The sequence below is a fragment of the Pristiophorus japonicus genome, chromosome 14 (genome assembly GCF_044704955.1).
Source record: "Pristiophorus japonicus isolate sPriJap1 chromosome 14, sPriJap1.hap1, whole genome shotgun sequence".
Taxonomy (NCBI): domain Eukaryota; kingdom Metazoa; phylum Chordata; class Chondrichthyes; family Pristiophoridae; genus Pristiophorus; species Pristiophorus japonicus.
Genome location: NC_091990.1, coordinates 162,603,315 through 162,623,533, shown reverse-complemented (window position 1 = coordinate 162,623,533; position 20,219 = coordinate 162,603,315). Strand labels below are relative to the sequence as shown.

Genomic DNA, 20,219 nt, shown 5'->3' with positions numbered 1-20,219 from the left:
AGGTCAACAACCAGGTGACATAAATTTAAAGTAATTGGTAAAAGGTTTAATGGGGATTTGAGGGGGAAATGTCTTCATACAAAGGGTTGTGGGAGTCTGGAACTCGCTGCCTGAAAGCGTGGTAGAGGCACCACATTTAAAAAGTACTTGGATGTGCACTTGAAGTGCTGTAACCTGCAGGGCTACGAACATAGAGCTGGAAAGTGGGATTAGGCTGGGTAGCCTCTTGTTGGCCGGCATGGACACGATGGATCGAAATGGCCTCCTTCCCTGTGCTGTAAACTTCTATGATTCTATGAAGATAGCATATGAGAGTAAACTAACAAGAAATATAAAAACAGACAGTAAGGGCTTCTACAGGTATATAAAAAGGAAGCAAATAGCTAAAGTAATCATTGGTCCCTTAGAGGATGAGACTGGGGAATGGCAGAGACTTTAAACAAATATTTTGTATCGGCTTCATGGTAGAAGACACTAAAAACATCCAAATAACTGATAATCAAGGAGTTAGTGGGGGGTGGGGGGAGGTGTTCTTAAAACTTTCACTATCAGAACAGATATAGTGCTAAGCAAACTAATGGGACTAAAGGTGGACAAGTCCCCTGGACCTGGGGTCTTAAAAGAAGTGGCTGCAGAGATAGTGGATGCATTGGTTGTAATCTACCAAAATCCCCTGGATTCTGGAGAGGTCTCAGTGCACTGGAAAATTGCAAATATAACGCCCCTATGTAAGAAAGAAGGGAGACAGAAAGCAGGAAACTATAGACCAGTTGGCCTAACATCTGTCATTGGAAAAATACTGGTGTCTATCATTAAGGAAATAGTAGCAGGACATTTAAAAAGTCAAAATGCAGTCAAGTAGAGTCAGCATGGTTTTATGAAAGGGAAATCATGTTTGGCAAATTTGCTGGAGTTCTTTGAGGATGTAACAAGCAGGGTGGATAAAGGGGAACCAATAGATTTTTGGGGGATTTCCAGAAAGCATTCGATAAGGTGCCACATAAAAGGTTACTGCACAAGATAAGAGCTCACGGGGTTGGGGGTAATATATTAGCATGGCTAACGACCAGAAAACAGAGTCGGGATAAATGGTTCATTCTCTGGTTGGCAACCAGTAACTAGTGGGCTGCCACAGGGATCAGTGCTAGGACCCCAACTATTTATAATCTATATTAATGACTTGGATGAAGGGACCGAGTGTAATGTAGCCAAGTTTGCTGATGATATAAAGATGGGTGGAAAAGCAAATTGTGAGGACACAAAAAATCTGCAAAGGGATAAAGACAGGCGAGGTAAGTGAGCAAAAATTTGGCAGATGGAATACAATGTAGGAAAATGTGAGGTTATCCATTTTGGCAGAAAAAAAATAGAAAAAAAATTATAATTTAAATGGAGAAATATTGAAAAGTGCTGCAGTACAGAGGGACCTGGGGGTCCTTGTGCATGAAACACAAAAAGTTAGTATACAGGTACAGCAAGTAATCAGGAAGGCAAATGAAATGTTGGCCTTTATTGCAAGGGGGAAGAGAGTATAAAAGCAGGGAAGTCCTGCTACAACTGTATAGGGTATTGGTGAGGCCACACCTAGAGTACTGCATACAGTTTTAGTCTCTGTATTTAAGGAAGGAGGCAGTTCAGAGAAGGTTCACAAGGTTTTTCGGCCATTCGGCTCCTACTCCTGCAACTATTTTCTATGTTTCTATGTTAATTCCTGAGATGAAGGGATTGTCATATGAAGAAAAGTTGAGCAGGCTGGGCCTATACTCATTGGAGTTTAGAAGAATGAGAGGTGATCTTATTGAAACATATAAGATTCTGAGGGGGCTTGAAACATAAAAAATAGGTGCAGGAGTAGGCCATTCGGCCCTTCTAGCCTGCACCGCCATTCAATGAGTTCATGGCTGAACATGCAACTTCAGTACCCCATTCCTGCTTTCTCGCCATACCCCTTGATCCTCCTAGTAGTAAGGACTACATCTAACTCCTTTTTGAATATATTTAGTGAATTGGCCTCAACAACTTTCTGTGGTAGAGAATTCCACAGGTTCACCAGTCTCTGGGTGAAGAAGTTTCTCCTCATCTTGGTCCTAAATGACTTACCCCTTATCCTTAGACTGTGACTCCTGGTTCTGGACTTCCCCAACATTGGGAACATTCTTCCTGCATCTACCCTGTCTAAACCCATCAGAAATTTAAACGTTTCTATGAGATCCCCTCTTATTCTTCTGAACTCCAGTGAATACAAGCCCAGTTGATCCAGTCTTTCTTGATATGTCAGTCCTGCCATCCCAGGAATCAGTCTGGTGAACCTTCGCTGCACTCCCTCAATAGCAAGAATGTCCTTCTTCAAGTTAGGAGACCAAAACTGTACACAATACTCCAGGTGTGGCCTCACCAAGGCCCTGTACAACTGTAGCAACACCTCCCTGCCCCTGTACTCAAATCCCCTCGCTATGAAGGCCAACATGCCATTTGCTTTCTTAACCGCCTGCTGTACCTGCATGCCAACCTTCAATGACTGATGTACCATGACACCCAGGTCTCGTTGCACCTTCCCTTTTCCTAATCTGTCACCATTCAGATAATAGTCTGTCTCTCTGTTTTTACCACCAAAGTGGATAACCTCACATTTATCCACATTATACTTCATGTGCCATGCATTTGCTCACTCACCTAACCTATCCAAGTCACTCTGCAGCCTCATAGCATCCTCCTCGCAGCTCGCACTGCCACCCAACTTAGTGTCATCCGCAAATTTGGAGGTACTACATTTAATCCCCTCGTCTAAATCATTAACATACAGTGTAAACAGCTGGGGCCCCAGCACAGAACCTTGCGGTACTCCACTAGTCACTGCCTGCCATTCTGAAAAGTAGGTGACCACCAGATAAAGTAAGAATGCTACGCAGGTAGTGCAGGAGTCCCCCTGTGAGTCCATCTCGCTTTCAAACCGATATTCACTTTTGAGTATCGGCAAGGGCGATGGTGCCTCTGGGGAGTGCAGCCAGAGCCAATTCCAAGCCACCATGAGTGGCTCAGCTGCACAGGGGGGGGGGGGAAGGACAAAGAATAAAAGAGCTCTACTGAAAGGGGATTCTACAGTTAGGGGAACAGACAGGTGTTTCTGCAGCCGTAGATGTAACTCCCGAATGGTTTGGTGCCTCCATGGTGCCAGGGTCAAGGATGTCACAGAGCGGATGCAAGGGTAAACAGCTAGGGTAGATGCAGAGAGGATGTTTCCCCTCATAGGAGAATCTAGAATTAGGAGGCATAGTTTCAGAATAAAGTGTCATCTATTTAAGACAGAAATGAGGAGGAATTTCTTCTCTCAGAGGGGCGTGAATCTTTGGAGTTCTGTACCCTAGGGAGCTGTGGAGGCTGGGTTATGGGGAGCGGGCGGGGAAGTGGAGTTGAGGCCAGGATCAGATCAGCCATGATCGTATTAAATGGCGGAGCAGGCTCGAGGGGCCAAATGACCTACTCCTGCTCCTATTTCTTATGTTCTTATGATCTGTGTGCAGTCTGAGCTTTGCACAGGGAAGGTAATAAAGAGGGCATTGCTACATTCAGATCAAGCAGTACATACAGGGCTATTGTTAAAGATAAAGCAATGCAGCCACTGTAAATTAAGTGGCTGCATACAAGGGTGTAAAAATGTTGGAGCCTTTTGCAAGGCTCAGAAATGGTCACACAAGTTTTAAGCCTTTGCAAGGGCTGTACGGGGTTGGGGAAGAAGTGATGGGTATGGTTGAAAGAATGGACAACACAATAGGAGCAAGACAAGGGACACAGGATCAGAGTTGTGAAGGAAAAATTCAGGATGGACATCAACAACAATTTACAATTTGATCATGTTCTTTACTTACAAAAAGACACCGTGGAGCACGTTACAGCGTGGGTAACAGTGACTGAGGAAAATAAATGGAACAGTCAGGAGTAGAAGAGGGAGATCTTATGGTTGTATTTGGGGGGAGCGATGGAGGTAGCAAGACAGCTGAGGAGGAGAGCTCCAAATGGTAGGAACAAAGTGGCTAAAAAACATCTGCTAATGGTGGAGCGGAGAGTGTGGGGAAGAAAATAGACTGAAGGAAATTGTGGCTCAACCAGGTCTTCATGTTGAACAGGCAGTTGGAAAGAGTGGCGACAGCAGGAAACAGGAAGTATTTCTTTACACAGGTGATCAACAGCTGTAAGAAGTTGTCAGCAAGTGTAGTTGAACCCAGAATACTTCCCAGAAACATTCTAGAAACAGCTAGAGGCTGAAATGGGAGGATGTTGGGGTTGGTATTCCAGAAGGATGAGCTCAAATAAAGAAAAACTTTAAATAGCGCCATTCATGACCTCAGGACAACTCAAAGCTTTACAGCCAATGAAGTGTCACTATTCTTATATAGGAAATGCAGCAGCCAATTTGCGCACAGCAAGCTCCCACAAACAGCAATGACCAGGTAATCTGTTTTATTTGAATTATATTATTCAATGTTGTTTGAATTATAAATATTTTCCAGAACACCGGGGATAACGCCCATCATCTTCTTTGAAATAGTGCCATGGGATCTTTTACATCCACCTGTAAAAGACGGCACCTCTAACAGTGCAGCACTCCCTCAGTCCTGCACTGGAGAGTCAGCCTAGATTTTTACGCTCAAGTCTCTGGAGTGGGACATGAATCCACAACCTTCTGACTCAGGCGAGGACGCGACCCACTGAGTCACGGCTGACACTAAAGGGCCTCCCTGATCCTTTATTGTGAGCTTCATCCCAGATCTGCACTGTGGTGTGCAACCATAAATCATAGAGGCACAAAGCACATGGCAGCTGGAGCTATACCTTTACAGTGTGCATACGGCATGGTGATGATGTAATCCTCGTGTCTATTGAGGAAGCGCAGTCGTGCTTTCCCATCCAATATGGCAGACATTGAGTTACCTGCAGGAGAGAAAGAAAGAGGTTCTAGGGAATGATGCAACTTAAGCCTCTATTCTCTAAACATAATTTAGAGTGCGGTGAAACCGTGAGCAATCTCGCAGGACCTGTGACACCAGTTTGTCAGTCATGGAGTCCACATAATCTGGGACCCTCTTTGCCACTAATTGTCTGAGCTTCTAGAAAATTCTTTTAAATCATGTTTTGTGCCAATCAGGGTAGGGGATGTTAGTGGTGGGAATGGAACACTTTCTATTTCAAATACTCAGTATCAGCATCAGATCAGGTATAGCAAGCGTTGGAGGCAGATCCAAGCTTCCTCCACACTGGAAAAAGACTTGCATTCATATAGTGCCTTTCACAACCTCACGACATCCCAATACATTTTACAGCCAATGAAGTATAGCCAAGTGACCCAATGTGTTTAGCTCAAGTGTAAGTTTTTCTTGTTCGCTGTAGGATTGGCTACTTATACTGAAATAGGGCCAATTAGTGCTCATGGCCCATACTCAATTGGGACTGCTCACACACATTTCACATACAGGGCAATTTCACAATCCATGCTCACTAGAACTATGGGTTGGAGAATTAGAGCGACAGTAGTGAACCTATCTTTGATCTGTGCTCCCTTTGCATCTGGCTTTCATGCTAGCTGTGTAGAATTACCCCTGCAATACTCTTACAGTCAGCAGTGGAAGTCAATTTTCTTGGACCAACTTCGATTGGATGCAGATTCGGGTGAGAGTTCAATGTTTATAAGATTCTGGTAAAATATCCTGTAATTGAGACTGTCCTGTTATTCACACAGGATACCCATCTGATGCCACCAACCACTCCCACTGCAGCGCATACCATTACTCTGATTGTCTCACACTTTCCTCCCCCCTCCCAAGATGCTATAAACTGGAACAATACTTTATTATAAGATTCTGATTGCTCTTAAATATCTTACCATAAAACTTGGAGCGGGCCAGGATAGAGCCGCTGATACAGAAATTGTCCTTCCTGTTACTGATGTAAAAGGCAGACACTGGGGGATGGTGGGATACCTGTGACGGAGCAGAATGGGCAGTCAGTCTGGAACTTTGTGACCATTTGGAAAACATTCCTAAACGGAGCGGACTTCTACATGGATGCCTCTAACCCAACACCCCCTACCCCTAAAAATAAACCTGTGCAACACCCTCACCGTACATCCCTCCCCGACACTAGTGCAGGGATCTCCATTCTTTACTAAGCATCCCTTTGATATCCCTCTCTCCTTCCATCCCCCAAGATTCCTCTTCTCACCACCACCAATGCTCACCTGACACCGTTTCAGACATTTTTACTTCTTGGTATCTACATTGCACCTTTTTTTATCTCCAACATCTATCTGGCATCCCTATTGGACAGATCCCCCCCTCATACCTGCCTGGCATCCCTTTCAGACAGACCCTCCCCAACTCTTGTCTGGTATCGCTCTCAGAGAAGGCATTATAGTGGTTCAATAAAGCGAGGGTTACCTGCTCTGCAATGTAGAAGGTGCGGCTGTCAGTTTTGGGGTGGTACCAGTAGCAGCGAAATGTCTCTCCCAGGATAGGATTATACGGTTTTTTCAGACCCTGCAGCGAACAAAGGACATGAAGAGGAAAGAAAATTAAATCATCCATCATCCCAGCCTGTCTGAAACATACTTAAAGTGCGTATCAATCTGGCTCGAGTTAATTTCATCAGGCTCAGCTTTGGAGGGTGAAGTCTTGGTCCAATGCAGCCCCAGAGCATGAATCTGAAGGCCACAGTATGTAAATCACATTGCAGCTGGTTCCTTTTCATGGGCATGCACATGAAGGAAAGGCATCGGTAACCCAGAATAAAACAGCTTGAAATGGCATCCGTCAGCTATCCTAACTTCCTAAATTTGCGTTGTTCTGTGATATGGCAGTCTGTGTTCAGTTACAATGCAAATGGCCTTTATCAATGGCAGATTGTTTAAAACATTCAATGTATTCAACCGACTAACATTGCAGCAATGAATAGTGGTCCTGTGTGCAGTAACGGGGTGTAAAAGGAACAAATGTAAGCACACCTAGTGCACGACTGGCCGAGTCATTCGTTGCTCGAACCAGCTCAACAATGTTAAACATTACCGTGATTTCCTCTCACCACTGCTCTTCACCTTCCTGCAGCCTTCCATTCTAAACTCCTGTCATCTGAAGTTTCTCTCCTCATTCTTTCCCCAAGCTCATATCTTCTACCATGAGCACTTTGTGCTCCCTCGATCCCCTCGGCAATGAAACTCTGACCACTCAACTACCCCTCCTCACCCCAAGCATGCCAAAACTGTAAATAGTTTTCTTTGCTCAGGCACCGCACCCCTCCCTTTCAAAACCACCAAGTCTACCCTCGATCCATCCGTCCTCTCCAGATACTGCAACTCCATTTCCTTTCTGAAGTTCCAAACATCATCATTATCCAGCTCCGTGCCCATCTTTACCAAAATTTTGTTTGACTCTCCATCCAGTTTCCTCCTGCTCACAGCACCAATACTACTCTGGCAATGACAAATGACGTCCTTTGTGACTGTGATCACGGTGCACTATCCCGTCCTGTCTCTTCAGTGTTTAATACGGTTGACCACATCACTCCTGCATTGTCTTGTCTCCATTTCCTTGGGACTGCCCTCACCCCATACCATCACCTCCAGAATCCCCCAAGGATCTATCCCCGTCCTCCCTCCTCTTCCTCATCTACCTGCTGCCCTCAGTGACGACATCCATATGCACAGGATCAGCTTCTAAATGTTTGATGATGACACCTAGCTCAACCTCTCCACCACTATATCCTACAACCACATCTCTACTGTCAGATTGCCTGTGCGATATCAATTTATGAATGAGTCAAAGTTTCCTCGAACTGAACATCAGGAAGAACAAAGCCATCGGTTTCAGTCCCTTTCATAAACTCTAGTCCCCTCCCACAGACTCAATCCCCTCTCTAACCATTTGCTCAGGCTGAACTAGACCGGACTGAGCTCCAAATCTCTCATCTTGTCCAACAACAAGATCACTTATTTCCACTTCTGAAACCTAAGTAATCTACCTCAGCCCCACAGATGCGGAAACTCTTAACCATGCTTTTATCACCTCGGTTCATTTTCTCCAATCTCCTCCTTCCCATCCTCCACAAGCAGCAACGTCAAAAGCTCAGCCGCCCATCTTCTGTCCTTCATTTAGCCTGCTCGTCCATCAATCCCACATCCCATGGTAAATGCAAAATTAAATGAGCTGACCTAGCAAATTCTGGCAAGGCTAGTGTCGCAATTCACTACAACACAAGTTTCCAGGGACAGTGTCTCTGGGCACAGTGCCATAATTCTAGTCTCCTACCCATTGGCACCATATCCTGGTACCCACCCCACTGCCACCACCTTCTCCTGGCACCGCCTTACCTTTGGCTTCTTGTAAAAGCCAGACAGGTACCATCGCACCACCTGCTTCATGCGACTGTATGCATTCTCTTCCAGGGCAACTCTGGGGGAAAAATGGAGAGGAGATATGAGAAGCTCCAACTGCAGGTAACTACAGACAGATCTCTACACGTTCATTCATACTATGCCAGTCCCAGGCATCTGTATTTGATAATTCGGAAGGATAGACAGAAAGGAAAAGGGAGTGGGGTAGCTCTGTTAATAAAGGATGAGATCAGTGCAGTAGTGAGAAATGATATTGGTTCAGAAGATCAAGATGTAGAATCAGTTTGGGTGGAGATAAAAAATAATGGGAAGAAGTCACTGGTGAGCGCAGTCTATAGGCCCCCTAATAGTAGCTACACTGTTGGACAGAGTATAAATCATGAAATAATGGAAGCTTGTAAGAATCATGGGCGATTTTAATTTTCATATTGATTCGACAAATCAAATTGGCCAAGGTAGCCTTGAAAAGAGTTCATAGAGTGTATCCAGGATGGTTTCATAGAAACATAGAAAATAGGTGCAGGCTCTAAATTCAATATGATCATGGCTGATCATGCAACTTCAGTACCCCACTCCAGCCTTCTCTCCATACCCTCTGATCCCCTTAGCCGTAAGGGCCACATCTAACTCCCTCTTGAATATAGCCAACGAACTGGACAACTTTCTGTGGTAGAGAATTCCACAGGTTCACCACTCTGGGTGAAAAAGTTTCTCCTCATCTCAGTCCTACATGGCTTACCCCTTATCCTTAGACTGTGACCTCTGGTTCTGGACTTCCCCAACATCGGGAACATTCTTCCTGCATCTAACCTGTCCAGTTCCGTCAGAATTTTGTATGTTTCTATGAGATCTCCTCTCATTCTTCTAAATTCCAGTGAGTATATGCCTAGCCGATCCAGTCTTTCTTCATATGTCAGTCCTGCTATCCCGGGAATTGCTCTGGTGAACCTTCGCTGCACTCCCTCAATATCAAGCACGTCCTTCTTCAGATTAGGAGACCAAAACTGCACACAATACTCAAGGTGTGGTCTCACCAAGGCCCTGTACAAGTTTTCGGTGCAGCGGCCCGAGTTACCGGTGCCATGTGAGTGAGTGAGGGCTGTCGGCTTGGTAACGGGCCTGTGGGATAGCGATAGGTAGGGTGAGGGAATTGGAGGTTGGTGGTAACTGGGGGAGGGTGTCCCGGCCTGGGAGAAGGAGGGAGCACCAGGGTCTATGGGGAGTCAGGGGACAAGTAGCAGACTGGAGCTGGCCTCAAGACAAAAAGCAAAGAGGACAACAACAACAACAACTTGTATTTATATAGCACCTTTAACGTAGCGAAACGTCCCAAGGCGTTTCACAGGAGTATTAGGAGACAAAGCAATTTTGACACCGAGCCTCATAAGTCAAAGTTAGCGCAGGTGACCAAAGGTTGGTCAAAGAGGTAGGTATTAAGGAACGTCTTGAAGGAGGAAAGAGAGGCGGAGAGGTTTAGGGAGGGAGTTCCAGGCAGCTGAAGGCACGGCCACCAATGGTTGAGCGGTTATAATCAGGGATGCTCAAGAGGGCAGAATTAGAGGAGCACAGACATCTCGCGGGGTTGTGAGGCTGAAAGAAATTACAGGTTAGGAAAGAGGAGGTGCAACGAGACCTGGGTGTCATGGTACATCAGTCATTGAAAGTTGGCATGCGGTGAAGAAGGCCTGTTGGCCTTCATAGCGAGAGGATTTGAGTATAGGAGCAGGGAGGTCCTGCTGCAGTTGTACAGGGCCTTGGTGAAGCCATACCTTGAATATTGTTTTGGTCTCCTAATCTGAGAAAGGACGTTCTTGCTGTTAAGGGAATGCAGACTGATTCCCGGGATGGCAGGACTGATATATGAAGAAAGACTGGATCGACTCGGGTTAGATTCACTGGAATTTAGAAGAATGAGTGGGGATCTCATAGAAACATATAAAATTCTGACGGGATTGGACAGGTTAGACGCAGGAAGAATGTTCCCGATGTTGGGGAAGTCCAGAACCAGGGGTCACAGTCAAAGGATAAGGAGTAAGCCATTTAGGACCGAGATGAGGAGAAACTTCTTCACTCAGATAGTTGTGAACCTGTGGAATTCTCTACCACAGAAAGTTGTTGAGGCTAGTTCGTTAGATATATTCAAAAGGGAGTTAGATGTGGCCCGTACGGCTAAAGAGATCAAGGGGTATGGAGAGAAAGCAGGAATGGGGTACTGAAGTTGCATGATCAGCCATGATCATATTGAATGGTGGTGTAGGCTCGAAGGGCCGAATGGCCTACTCCTGCACCTATTTTCTATGTTTCTATGCAGTGAGACCTCCCTGCTACGATACTCAAATCCTCTCGCTATGAAGGCCAGCATGCCATTTGCTTTCTTTACTCCCTGCTGTCCCTGTATGCCTACCTTCAGTAACTGATGTACCATGACACCCAGATCTCGTTGCACCTTCCCTTTTACTAATCTGTCACCATTCAGATAATAATCTGCCTTCGTGTTTTTGCCACCAAAGTGGATAACCTCACATTTATCCACATTATACTGCATCTGCCATGCATTTGCCCATTCACCTAACCTGTCCAAGTCACCCTGCAGCCTCTTAGCATCCTCCTCACAGCTCACACCGCCACCCAGTTTAGTGTCATCTGCAAACTTGGAGATATTATACTCAATTCCTTCGTCTGAATCATTAATGTATATTGTAAATAGCTGTGATCCCAGCACTGAACCTTGTGGCATCCCACTAGTCACTGCGTGCCATTCTGAAAAGGACCCGTTTATTCCCACTCTTTGCTTCCTGTCTGCCAACCAGTTCTTTATCCACATCAATACATTACCCCCAATACCATGTGTCTTAATTTTGTATACTCATCTCTTGTGTGGGACCTTGTCAAAAGCCTTTTGAAAGTCCAAGTACACCACATCCACTGGTTTTCCCTTATCCACTCTATTAGTTACATCCTCAAAAAACTCTAGAAGATTTGTCAAGAATGATTTCCCTTTCATAAATCCATGCTAACTTGGACCGATCCTGTCACTGCTTTCCAAATGCGCTGCTATTTCATCTTTAATAATTAATTTCAACATTTTCCCCACAACTGATGTCAGGCTAACCAGTCTATAATTCCCTGTTTTCTCTCTCCTTTTTTAAAAAAAGTGGGGTTACATTAGCTACCCTCCAGTCCATAGGAACTGATCCAGAGTCTATAGACTGTTGGAAAATGATTACCAATGCATCCACTATTTCTAGAGCTACTTCCATAAGTATCCTGGGATGCAGACTATCAGGCCCTGGGGATTTATCGACTTTCAATCCCATCAATTTCTCTAACACAATTTCCTGACTAATAAGGATTTCCTTCAGTTCCTCCTTCTCACTAGACCCTTGGTTCCCTAGTATTTCCATAAGGTTATTTGTGTCTTCTTTCATGAAGACAGAACCAAAGTATTTGTTCAATTGCTCTGCCAGTTCTTTGTTCCCCATTATAAATTCATCTGATTCTGATTGCAAGGGACCTAACATTAGTCTTCACTAATCTTTTTCTCTTCACATATCTATAGAAGCTTTTGCAGTCAGTTTTTATGTTCCCTGCAAGCTTACTCTAATACTCTATTTTCCCTCCTAATTAAACCCTTCGTTCTCCCCTGCTGAATTCTAAATTTCTCCCAGTCCTCAGGTTTGCTGCTTTTTCTGGCCACTTTATATGCCTCTTTCTTGGATTGAACACTTTCCCTAATTTCCCTTGTTAGCCACGGTTGAGCCGCCTTCCCCTTTTTATTCTTACACCACAGGGGTGTACAATTATTGTAGTTCATCCATGTGATATTTAGATACGTTCATGAGGAAGGAATGAATAGAAGGATATGGTGAAATGGTGTGATTAAGTAACTCGAGTGGGAGGAGGCTAGTGTGAAGCACAAACACCGGCCTGTTTCTGTACTGTAAATTCTATGTGATTAAGCTCCCCCCCCATCAAACACCCTCACATCAGGTGTCAAGTGTGGCTTAGATGCTCTCCACACTGCACATCAAGTACCCCCAAGTCACAAATAACACAATTAGACCTTGTGCTAAGTTCCTTCTACATACCTTTGTACTCCCTATTGTACGAGAAAGACATTTTTTCTTTTCTCACACAATTGTTTTAGTCCCTTTGAGCAGGATTTCCAATTTAGCAGCAATGAACATTTTAGAACCTCTCCAGCCACAGAGATAGGCGATTCTCAAACCATCCATGGGCTGGATTGCACCCAGGTCTAATGACCTGCATACCCAGTTCCTTGGGATCTTGGGTATTTCTGATGGTGGAATAATTAGAAACCTCCAATACTCTCTAAGAAATATTCACAAGAACTCTGGTTCCAGTAAACTTTTATTTTATACACAGACACTCCCCCAGTGTTGATCTTTCCACCTTCACAAAATAATTCTCTGTAAATCACTGCTTTCCGCTAACCGAGTGGTTGTTCATTGCTACACAGGATCATGTAGCTCTCATCATAAGAAGAAACGAACTTGCATTTATATCGTGGCTCAAGACCTCAGGATGTCTCAAAGTGATTTACAGCCAATGAACTACCTTTTTTTGAAGTGTAGTCAACGTTGTAATAATGTTACTACATCTCGGGCAGGTAGAATTCCAGTCACCTCCAAATTATTACCCATCAGGTGGCCGGCCACATACTCAATAATACAATGCATCAGATGATAATTCAGATAGTTTTCCAAGTGTCACCATTACAGAAGTATGAAACAGGTAGGAATTCAGGAAAACACTCTCCTTTCTGTTTGAATTCTTTCAATCCTTTCTGAAAGCTTTAACTGAGGCCACATTCACCATTTTGGGGCCAGCTTGTCACTCCTGCGGCTTTAATTATTACACTAAGTGGCAGCCTATTGTACCCGAGGCTGCCCTCTCACCATGCTGGGCAGCAGCCTGTCCCATTCAAGTCGGTATACATCGGCTACACGATAGCCTATCCCACTCAAGGCCATATTCACTGCACTGAATGGCAACCCCTTCCACCCAAGGCTACAAAAGGCAAACTCCTTTACGCTATGCAGGGGTTGATGAGGGGTCCTTCCTTGTGGTTAATGTTCCCTTTATCCCATTTCATTCAGTAAACACCTCCTGCATCACGGATGTAATGTTATTAGCAACTCTGTAACTGGCTCAATAACAAAGATCTAGAATGTCAAGAATTCATAATTAGCCCACCTTAATTTTTTAATTAACATGCACTTTGAAGCACACCCATTCTGATCAGCAATGCACAATAAATCTTTTAAACAGGAGAAGGTGTGTTCACACTGACTTACTGAGGAACTATTCTGACATAGACTGTAAGAATCCATCGTGTGAAGGAGTGTGTCTCCAGCTGAATGCATTACATAACTGAGTCCACAGCTCCTCTGCTGCTACCACCACTGGAGTGGCCCACTGCAACCCTCCAGCAAATGGAGTGGCACTGCACAGCCCTGCAAACAACATGCCAGTCTACTGCAGCCTGCCAGTATATGAACCAGCCCAATGGAGCCAACCAGTTACCACAGTTTTCCATCTTCAGGAGAGTCCCATCACAGCCCCCCATACTGTATTACATGGTCCAAAATCTAGTGCTTGCATGCGTTCCTTCAAGAATTCTTTAAACTATGATAAAATGAGTCCACTATGACATAATACGGGAGGCTGCTCACATCCACAGGCTGCAAGGCGGCATCTCCTGAAGGACTTGACAATCCACTAACATCTGAGAATGTTAGTGTTAATGGTAAAGGGTTGGAGGCAGATTGTGTAGAGCAGAAAAAGGTCACTTACTGAGAGAGTAGGTCAGAGTGGAAGTAGTAGTCAGACAATTTGTCCAGAAATGAGCGAGGCTCCAGGATAAAGGTTGGCAGTACGACTCGGGATAGGTCCATTCCAGGTCGGAGCTGTTTCAACACTGTCCACATCAGACTCCTGTTTTCCTCAGTCACCGTTTCAGTCTGAGTGGTTTCATCAATCTGCAGACGGAAAAGAAAGATTGAGTTACTGTCTGTAACATAGGGGCTCTCCCCTCAGAACCAACAAAGCAATGTTCCCCATTTTCTCAGATTCAGAAAGACCACTGCAATGGGTGCAACTCTTCTGGGCTTGTTTGGAAGAGGAAACATCAGCCATGGTTCTTGCTCCTGACCACTAACCAATGACCCCTGCAGCAAAGTGTACTTGAGGACAGATCGGGCTCAGCTGTGGTGCCTAACCTGCTGACAATCAATGTCTAGACTCACACATGAAGTATAGCAGCTTGGGCAAGGTACCAGAGGGCACTCAGCAACCATGAAACTGTACTCCGGTATGAATCAGCTTCTGTAAAGGAGGGGGAATATTTTTTATAAATTAAGCAAAATGATTACATTTAACTTTAGAGTACATCAAACTCTATACCCAATGTTGAAGCAGCTTTCCCATTGCAAAGCCCCGTTCAGTTCACAGACCTGCCATCCACATCCACCGAATGGGGAATCAGCTCGCCAGTGATTGCCACTCTGGGAATCTCATGCTCTGGAGTTTGTGTGCCCGAGGCCACACAGTCACCATGAAAACAACCTCTTAAATCCCGTTACTATATGTCGCAGAGAGCCTCTGCTCTGCAGCACTTACTTCTCCAAAGTCCTCTGAACTGTCTGCCATGTAAGTCGTCTCTGGTAAGTCCTTCCTGCTCATCTCCTCCTGGATTTCGGACAGGTCTGTGTCACTTTCCTCACTCCTGCTGCTCTTGTCGTTCGTGTCATTCTCCAGCTCCTCATGATGGGGATCATTCTCTCGGTCTGATTTGTTGGAGTACACGTCAGCGTCTTTGTACTGATCATGGTTTACAAACTCAGCATCATTTAAACTTAAGAGTGGGAGAGAAAATAAGAGATAAGTCCAAGAATAACAACCAGGACCAAAAGAATTGCTAAAGTACACAAATGGGTTTTAGGAAGACTTTCGAAGGAGGAGAAAGAAGTAGAAAATGAAGTGTTTACGGAGGAAGTTTCAGAGTGTTACGTGGTAGTGGATAGAACATGGGATTTGAATCTCAGCTCTGGGTTTAATAAAACGTTGACATTGCACACAGCCTCAGCGAGTGCCTAGGAGCAGCAAAGGAGCAGAGTCTTCCCAATGGTCAACTGCAAAAAGTTCTAGCTGAATGTCAGACAATGAATTTGACAGTGCAGAGGTGGCTGTGGGGTCAAGAGCCATAGAGCCATAGAAATTTACAGCACAGAATGAGGCCATTCGCCCCATCGTGTCTGTGCTGAGCCTTTGTTAGAGTAATCCAAAACTAATTCCACCGCCATGCTCACGTATGGAAACTGACTTCATGGTTGTGGATGATGTCACCATGTAAATGAGAAAGAGGAGGGGCCAAGGATCAAACCATGGGAAACTTGAGATGTGGGGACAGGAGGAGAAGCAAAACTGGAGATGCACCGGCTGTGCAGGAGAGGGAGGAGTAGAACCATGCAAGGACACTCCCATGGAGCTGGGCAACAAGGAGAGGTAGTATAACAGGAAGGTTGGTTGGCCATGTAGAGGTCAAAGACGACGCTCCACAGTTGCAGTCACACAGTTCACAATTGTTTGGAATTTGTCTGGGGCTGCCTCATTGCTGTGAGGAGGGCAGAAACCAGACTGAAGGTGTCTGAACTTGGACTTGGAGAGAAAGAAAGATTTCCATTTATATGGCGCCTTTCATGACCAACTGATGTTTCAAAGCGTTTTACAGCCAATGAAGTACTTTTGGAGTGTAATCACTGTTGTAATGTGGGAAATGCGGCAGCCAATGTGCGCACAGCAAGCTCCCACAAACAACAATGTAATAATGACCAGATAATCTGTTTTGTTATGTTGATTGAGGGATAAATATTGGCCAGGACACCGAGGATAACTCCCCTGCTCTTCTTCGAAATAATGTCATGGGATCTTTTACGTGAGAGAGCAGACAGGGCCTCAGTTTAATGTCTCATCCGAAAGACGGCACCTCCGACAGTACAGCGCTCTCAGCACTGCACTGGAGTATCAGCCTAGATTTATAAGCTCAAGTTCCTGAAGTCGGACTCTGACCCACAACCTTCTGACCCAGAGGCAAGTGTGCTACCAACTGAGGTGCACAACCTCCATCAAGGAGATGGGAAGCAACACAGATGAGATTGGAGGCAGGATATTAGTGGTAGAGGACAGATGGGTCAAGGGTGGGCTTTCTGAGGAGGGCGATGATGATGATTTTGAAAAAAAGTCGGACATTGCCTTTGCAAAGGGAGCCATTTATGATGTTAGCAAGCACGGGGGGGGGGGCCAGGAAAGGTAGTTGAGGGTTTAGAAATTGGGTGGGGATTGTAACAAGGAAGAGGTGAGCTTGGTGAGGGAAAGGAGAAAGAGTTACAGAATGACTCAGGATCAGAGTCTGAGTGAATGAGGGGATGCGGCGATGAGGGGCATGGGAGTAAGGTGGGGTAATTTGTGGCCACAGAGGCAGCTCATCGATGGTCTCAATCTTGAAGATAAAGGAATCAATGAGCTCCGTGTATCTGAGGCTGGTCATTTTCCTCCTCGACTCTCTGCAGCTCTCGGAGCTGAACATTGACTTTAGCAACTTGATATGTTAGCTCCCCCATACTTCTGCCAGTTTCTCCCATTCGCATTCTATACTGTTCTATTCAACTTTTGTCTTTGTATTTCCTTGTTACAGTGTGACATTTGAGGCAGTTAAGTCATTGTGTAATGAATCAGAGGTGAGGGCCTCACATTGCCAGCTTCACACTTGGACTAAATGACCCTGCGGGTAGGTTTAAGAAGGGCCTCTTCATCCCACCCAGTGAGCACTCTTGTGTGCAGATCATTCCTGCTGTTCTCACTGTGTCTGTTTACACACAGTATACAGTCATCCCCAGCTTCTATAGTGGGCACTCATTTTATGTGAGCGAACTGTCCCATACATGCTAATGTTGAGACCCCCAGCTACATTGTCAAGACTCCCCCACCGATGGTACTCCATGGTCTACAGCACCCGCCAGTGCTGTAATGTCCAGTGCAAATCACATATGCTGCGCATTAGCTGTACACTCTAATGCCCAACCCATTACTGTGGTCATACTACATTGGCCAGCCCACTTCCTTATCTGTAGCCTATACTGATTACCAGCACCAACGACTGGTCCTGCCATACCTCAGAGTGTAATCATTGAATAGAGTCTCGGTTGAGAACTAGATGCCTCCTTCCCCATCTATTAGCCTAGATGTACATGTAAAACAGCCACCCTCTTGGGTTCATTGAAATAGGTCTATAGGCGAGTCTATAATTGTCCACTTACTGGATGAGCTCCTGGTGAGTGGGACTGAAGCCTCGTAGCAGACTGTACAGTCCTGGCTGAGTCGTATCCATCGAGTAGTTCAATTCACCATCCTTAACTGAGCTGCGTTTGAGAAGACTCGAACACCGCAGAGCTAATTCTAGAGCATCCATCCAACATCGACCTAAATATTTCAGGAATAAACCAGGGAATATACATTAATGATACATGCAGGAATATGAATCAGGAAATAAACCAAGCATGTTCAACGACGTGTCAGGAATACATGGAGGAATGTAGATCTGACTCAAAACTGGAAGTGCACATCAAGAATATAGCCAGGAAGGTGTACATCAGGAGTACGTCCCTGTATACTGAATACAGATATCAGCCGAAAATAAAACAAACAGCTGGGCCTGTTAAAAGGCAGCAACTCCTTGAAGAATTCGGTGAAGAAATCTCTTGAGTAAGAAGAGCAGGGCATCATTTTTGTCATGATGACATAATGTGCTTTGTATTTGGATCATTGACATCGACATGTCAGGTCTGTTTTTAAACTAATTAATACAAATATTAGGAATATAGGAACAGGAGTAGGCCAATCAGCCCCTCGAGTCTACTCCTCCATGGCTGATTTGAATCCTAACTTCATCCACCCGCCTTGGCTCCATATCCCTAATATCCTTAACTAACAAAAATCTATTGATCACAGATTTAAAATGATTAATTGAGCTAGCATCTGCTGCTATTTGAGAGAGAGTGTTCCACACTTCTACCACCTTGATGGCCCTGGCTCGGATTTTAAGGTTATGTCCTCTTGTTCTATACTCCCTCACCAGCGGAAAAAGTCTCTCGCTATCTATCCTATGAATTCCTTTCAAAATCCAAAAATCTCAATTAAATCACCCCTTACCTGTCTATTTTAGGGAATAGTTTATGTAATCTCCTCATAATCTAACCTTTGGAGCCCTGGTAACATTCTGGTGAACCCCCTTCCAAGGCCAATATCTCCTTTCTAAGGTATGGTGCCCAGAACTGTACACCGTACTCCAACTGTGGTCTAACCAGGGCTTTGTGTAGCTGTAGCAATACCTTCTCCCCTTTATATTCTAGTCCTCTAATTATAAAGGCTAACATTCATTAGCCTTTTTGATTATTTTTTGTACCCGACTATTGCATTTTAGTTATCTGTGTACATGGACCCCTAAATGTCTTTGGACCTCCGCAATTCCTTGTTTTTCACCATTTATAAAATACTCGGATCTATCCCTTTCTTGGTCTAAAATGGATGACCTCACACTTATCTGCATTGAAATCCATCTGCCACAGTTTTGCAAATTCATTTAATCTCTCTGCTTACAATTGTATCCTCCTGTCTACACGACTTACTATGCCACTAATCTTTGTCGCGTTGGCAAACTTGGATATTTGGCTCTTCATTGCGTTATCTAAGTCATGTGATGCTTTCATTCCTGAGCATGAAAGTTGCCTTCCTCCAATTATAATATAGATATGTGAAGAGAAAAAGATTAGTGAAGCCAAATGTAGGTCCCTTGCAGTCAGATTCAGGTGAATTTATAATGGGGACCAGAGAAATGGCGGACCAGTTGAACAAATACTTTGGTTCTGTTTTCACGAAGGAAGACACAAATAACATTCCGGAAACTCTAGGGGACGGAGGATTTAGTGAGAAGGAGGAATTGAAGGAAATCCTTATTAGGCGGGAAATTGTTAAGGAAATTGATGGGATTGAAGGCCGATAAATCCCCGGGGCCTGATAGTCTGCATCCCAGAGTACTTAAGGAAGTGATCCTAGAAATAGTGGATGCATTGGTGATCATTTTCCAACAGTCTATCGACTCTGGATCAGTTCCTATGGACTGGAGGGTAGCTAATGTAACACCACATTTTAAAAAAGGAGGGAGAGAGAAAACGGGTAATTATAGACCGGTTAACCTGACATCAGTAGTGGGGAAAATGTTGGAATCAATTATTAAGGATGAAATAGCAGCGCATTTGGAAAGCAGTGACAGGATCGGTCCAAGTCAGCATGGATTTATGAAAGGGAAATCATGCTTGACAAATCTTCTAGAATTTTTTAAGGATGTAACTAGTAGAGTGGACAAGGGAGTACCAGTGGATGTGATGTATTTGGATTTTCAAAAGTCTTTTGATAAGGTCCCACACAAGAGATTGGTGTGCAAAATTAAAGCACATGGTATTGGGTGTAATGTACTGATGTGGATAGAGGACTGGTTGGCAGACAGGAAGCAGAGAGTTGGGATAAACGGGTCCTTTTCAGAATGGCAGGCAGTGACTAGTGAAGTGCCGCAGGGCTCAGTGCTGGGACCCCAGCTATTTACAATATACATGAATGATTTAGATGAAGGAATTGAGTGTAATATCTCCAAGTTTGCAGATGACACTAAGCTGGGTGGCGGTGTGAGCTGGGAGGAGGACGCTAAGAGGCTGCAGGGTGACTTAGACAGGTTAGGTGAGTGGGCAAATGCATGGCAGATGCA

General features: G+C 44.7%; 1 protein-coding gene across 7 annotated transcripts in view; it reads right to left on the bottom strand.

The window, feature by feature from the left end:
• The window catches only part of LOC139280179 (oxysterol-binding protein-related protein 8-like), a 159,925-nt gene that overhangs the window by 38,441 nt on the left and 101,265 nt on the right, over nt 1-20,219 (bottom strand). For all 7 annotated transcript variants that reach the window (XM_070899745.1, XM_070899748.1, XM_070899751.1 and 4 more), the window contains 7 exons: nt 17,719-17,881; nt 15,023-15,257; nt 14,198-14,382; nt 8,357-8,438; nt 6,432-6,530; nt 5,879-5,975; nt 4,831-4,929 (listed from right to left, as the gene is read on the bottom strand). In XM_070899745.1, the coding sequence (XP_070755846.1) occupies nt 4,831-4,929; nt 5,879-5,975; nt 6,432-6,530; nt 8,357-8,438; nt 14,198-14,382; nt 15,023-15,257; nt 17,719-17,881 (960 nt within the window). The remainder of the gene's footprint in view (nt 1-4,830; nt 4,930-5,878; nt 5,976-6,431; nt 6,531-8,356; nt 8,439-14,197; nt 14,383-15,022; nt 15,258-17,718; nt 17,882-20,219) is intronic.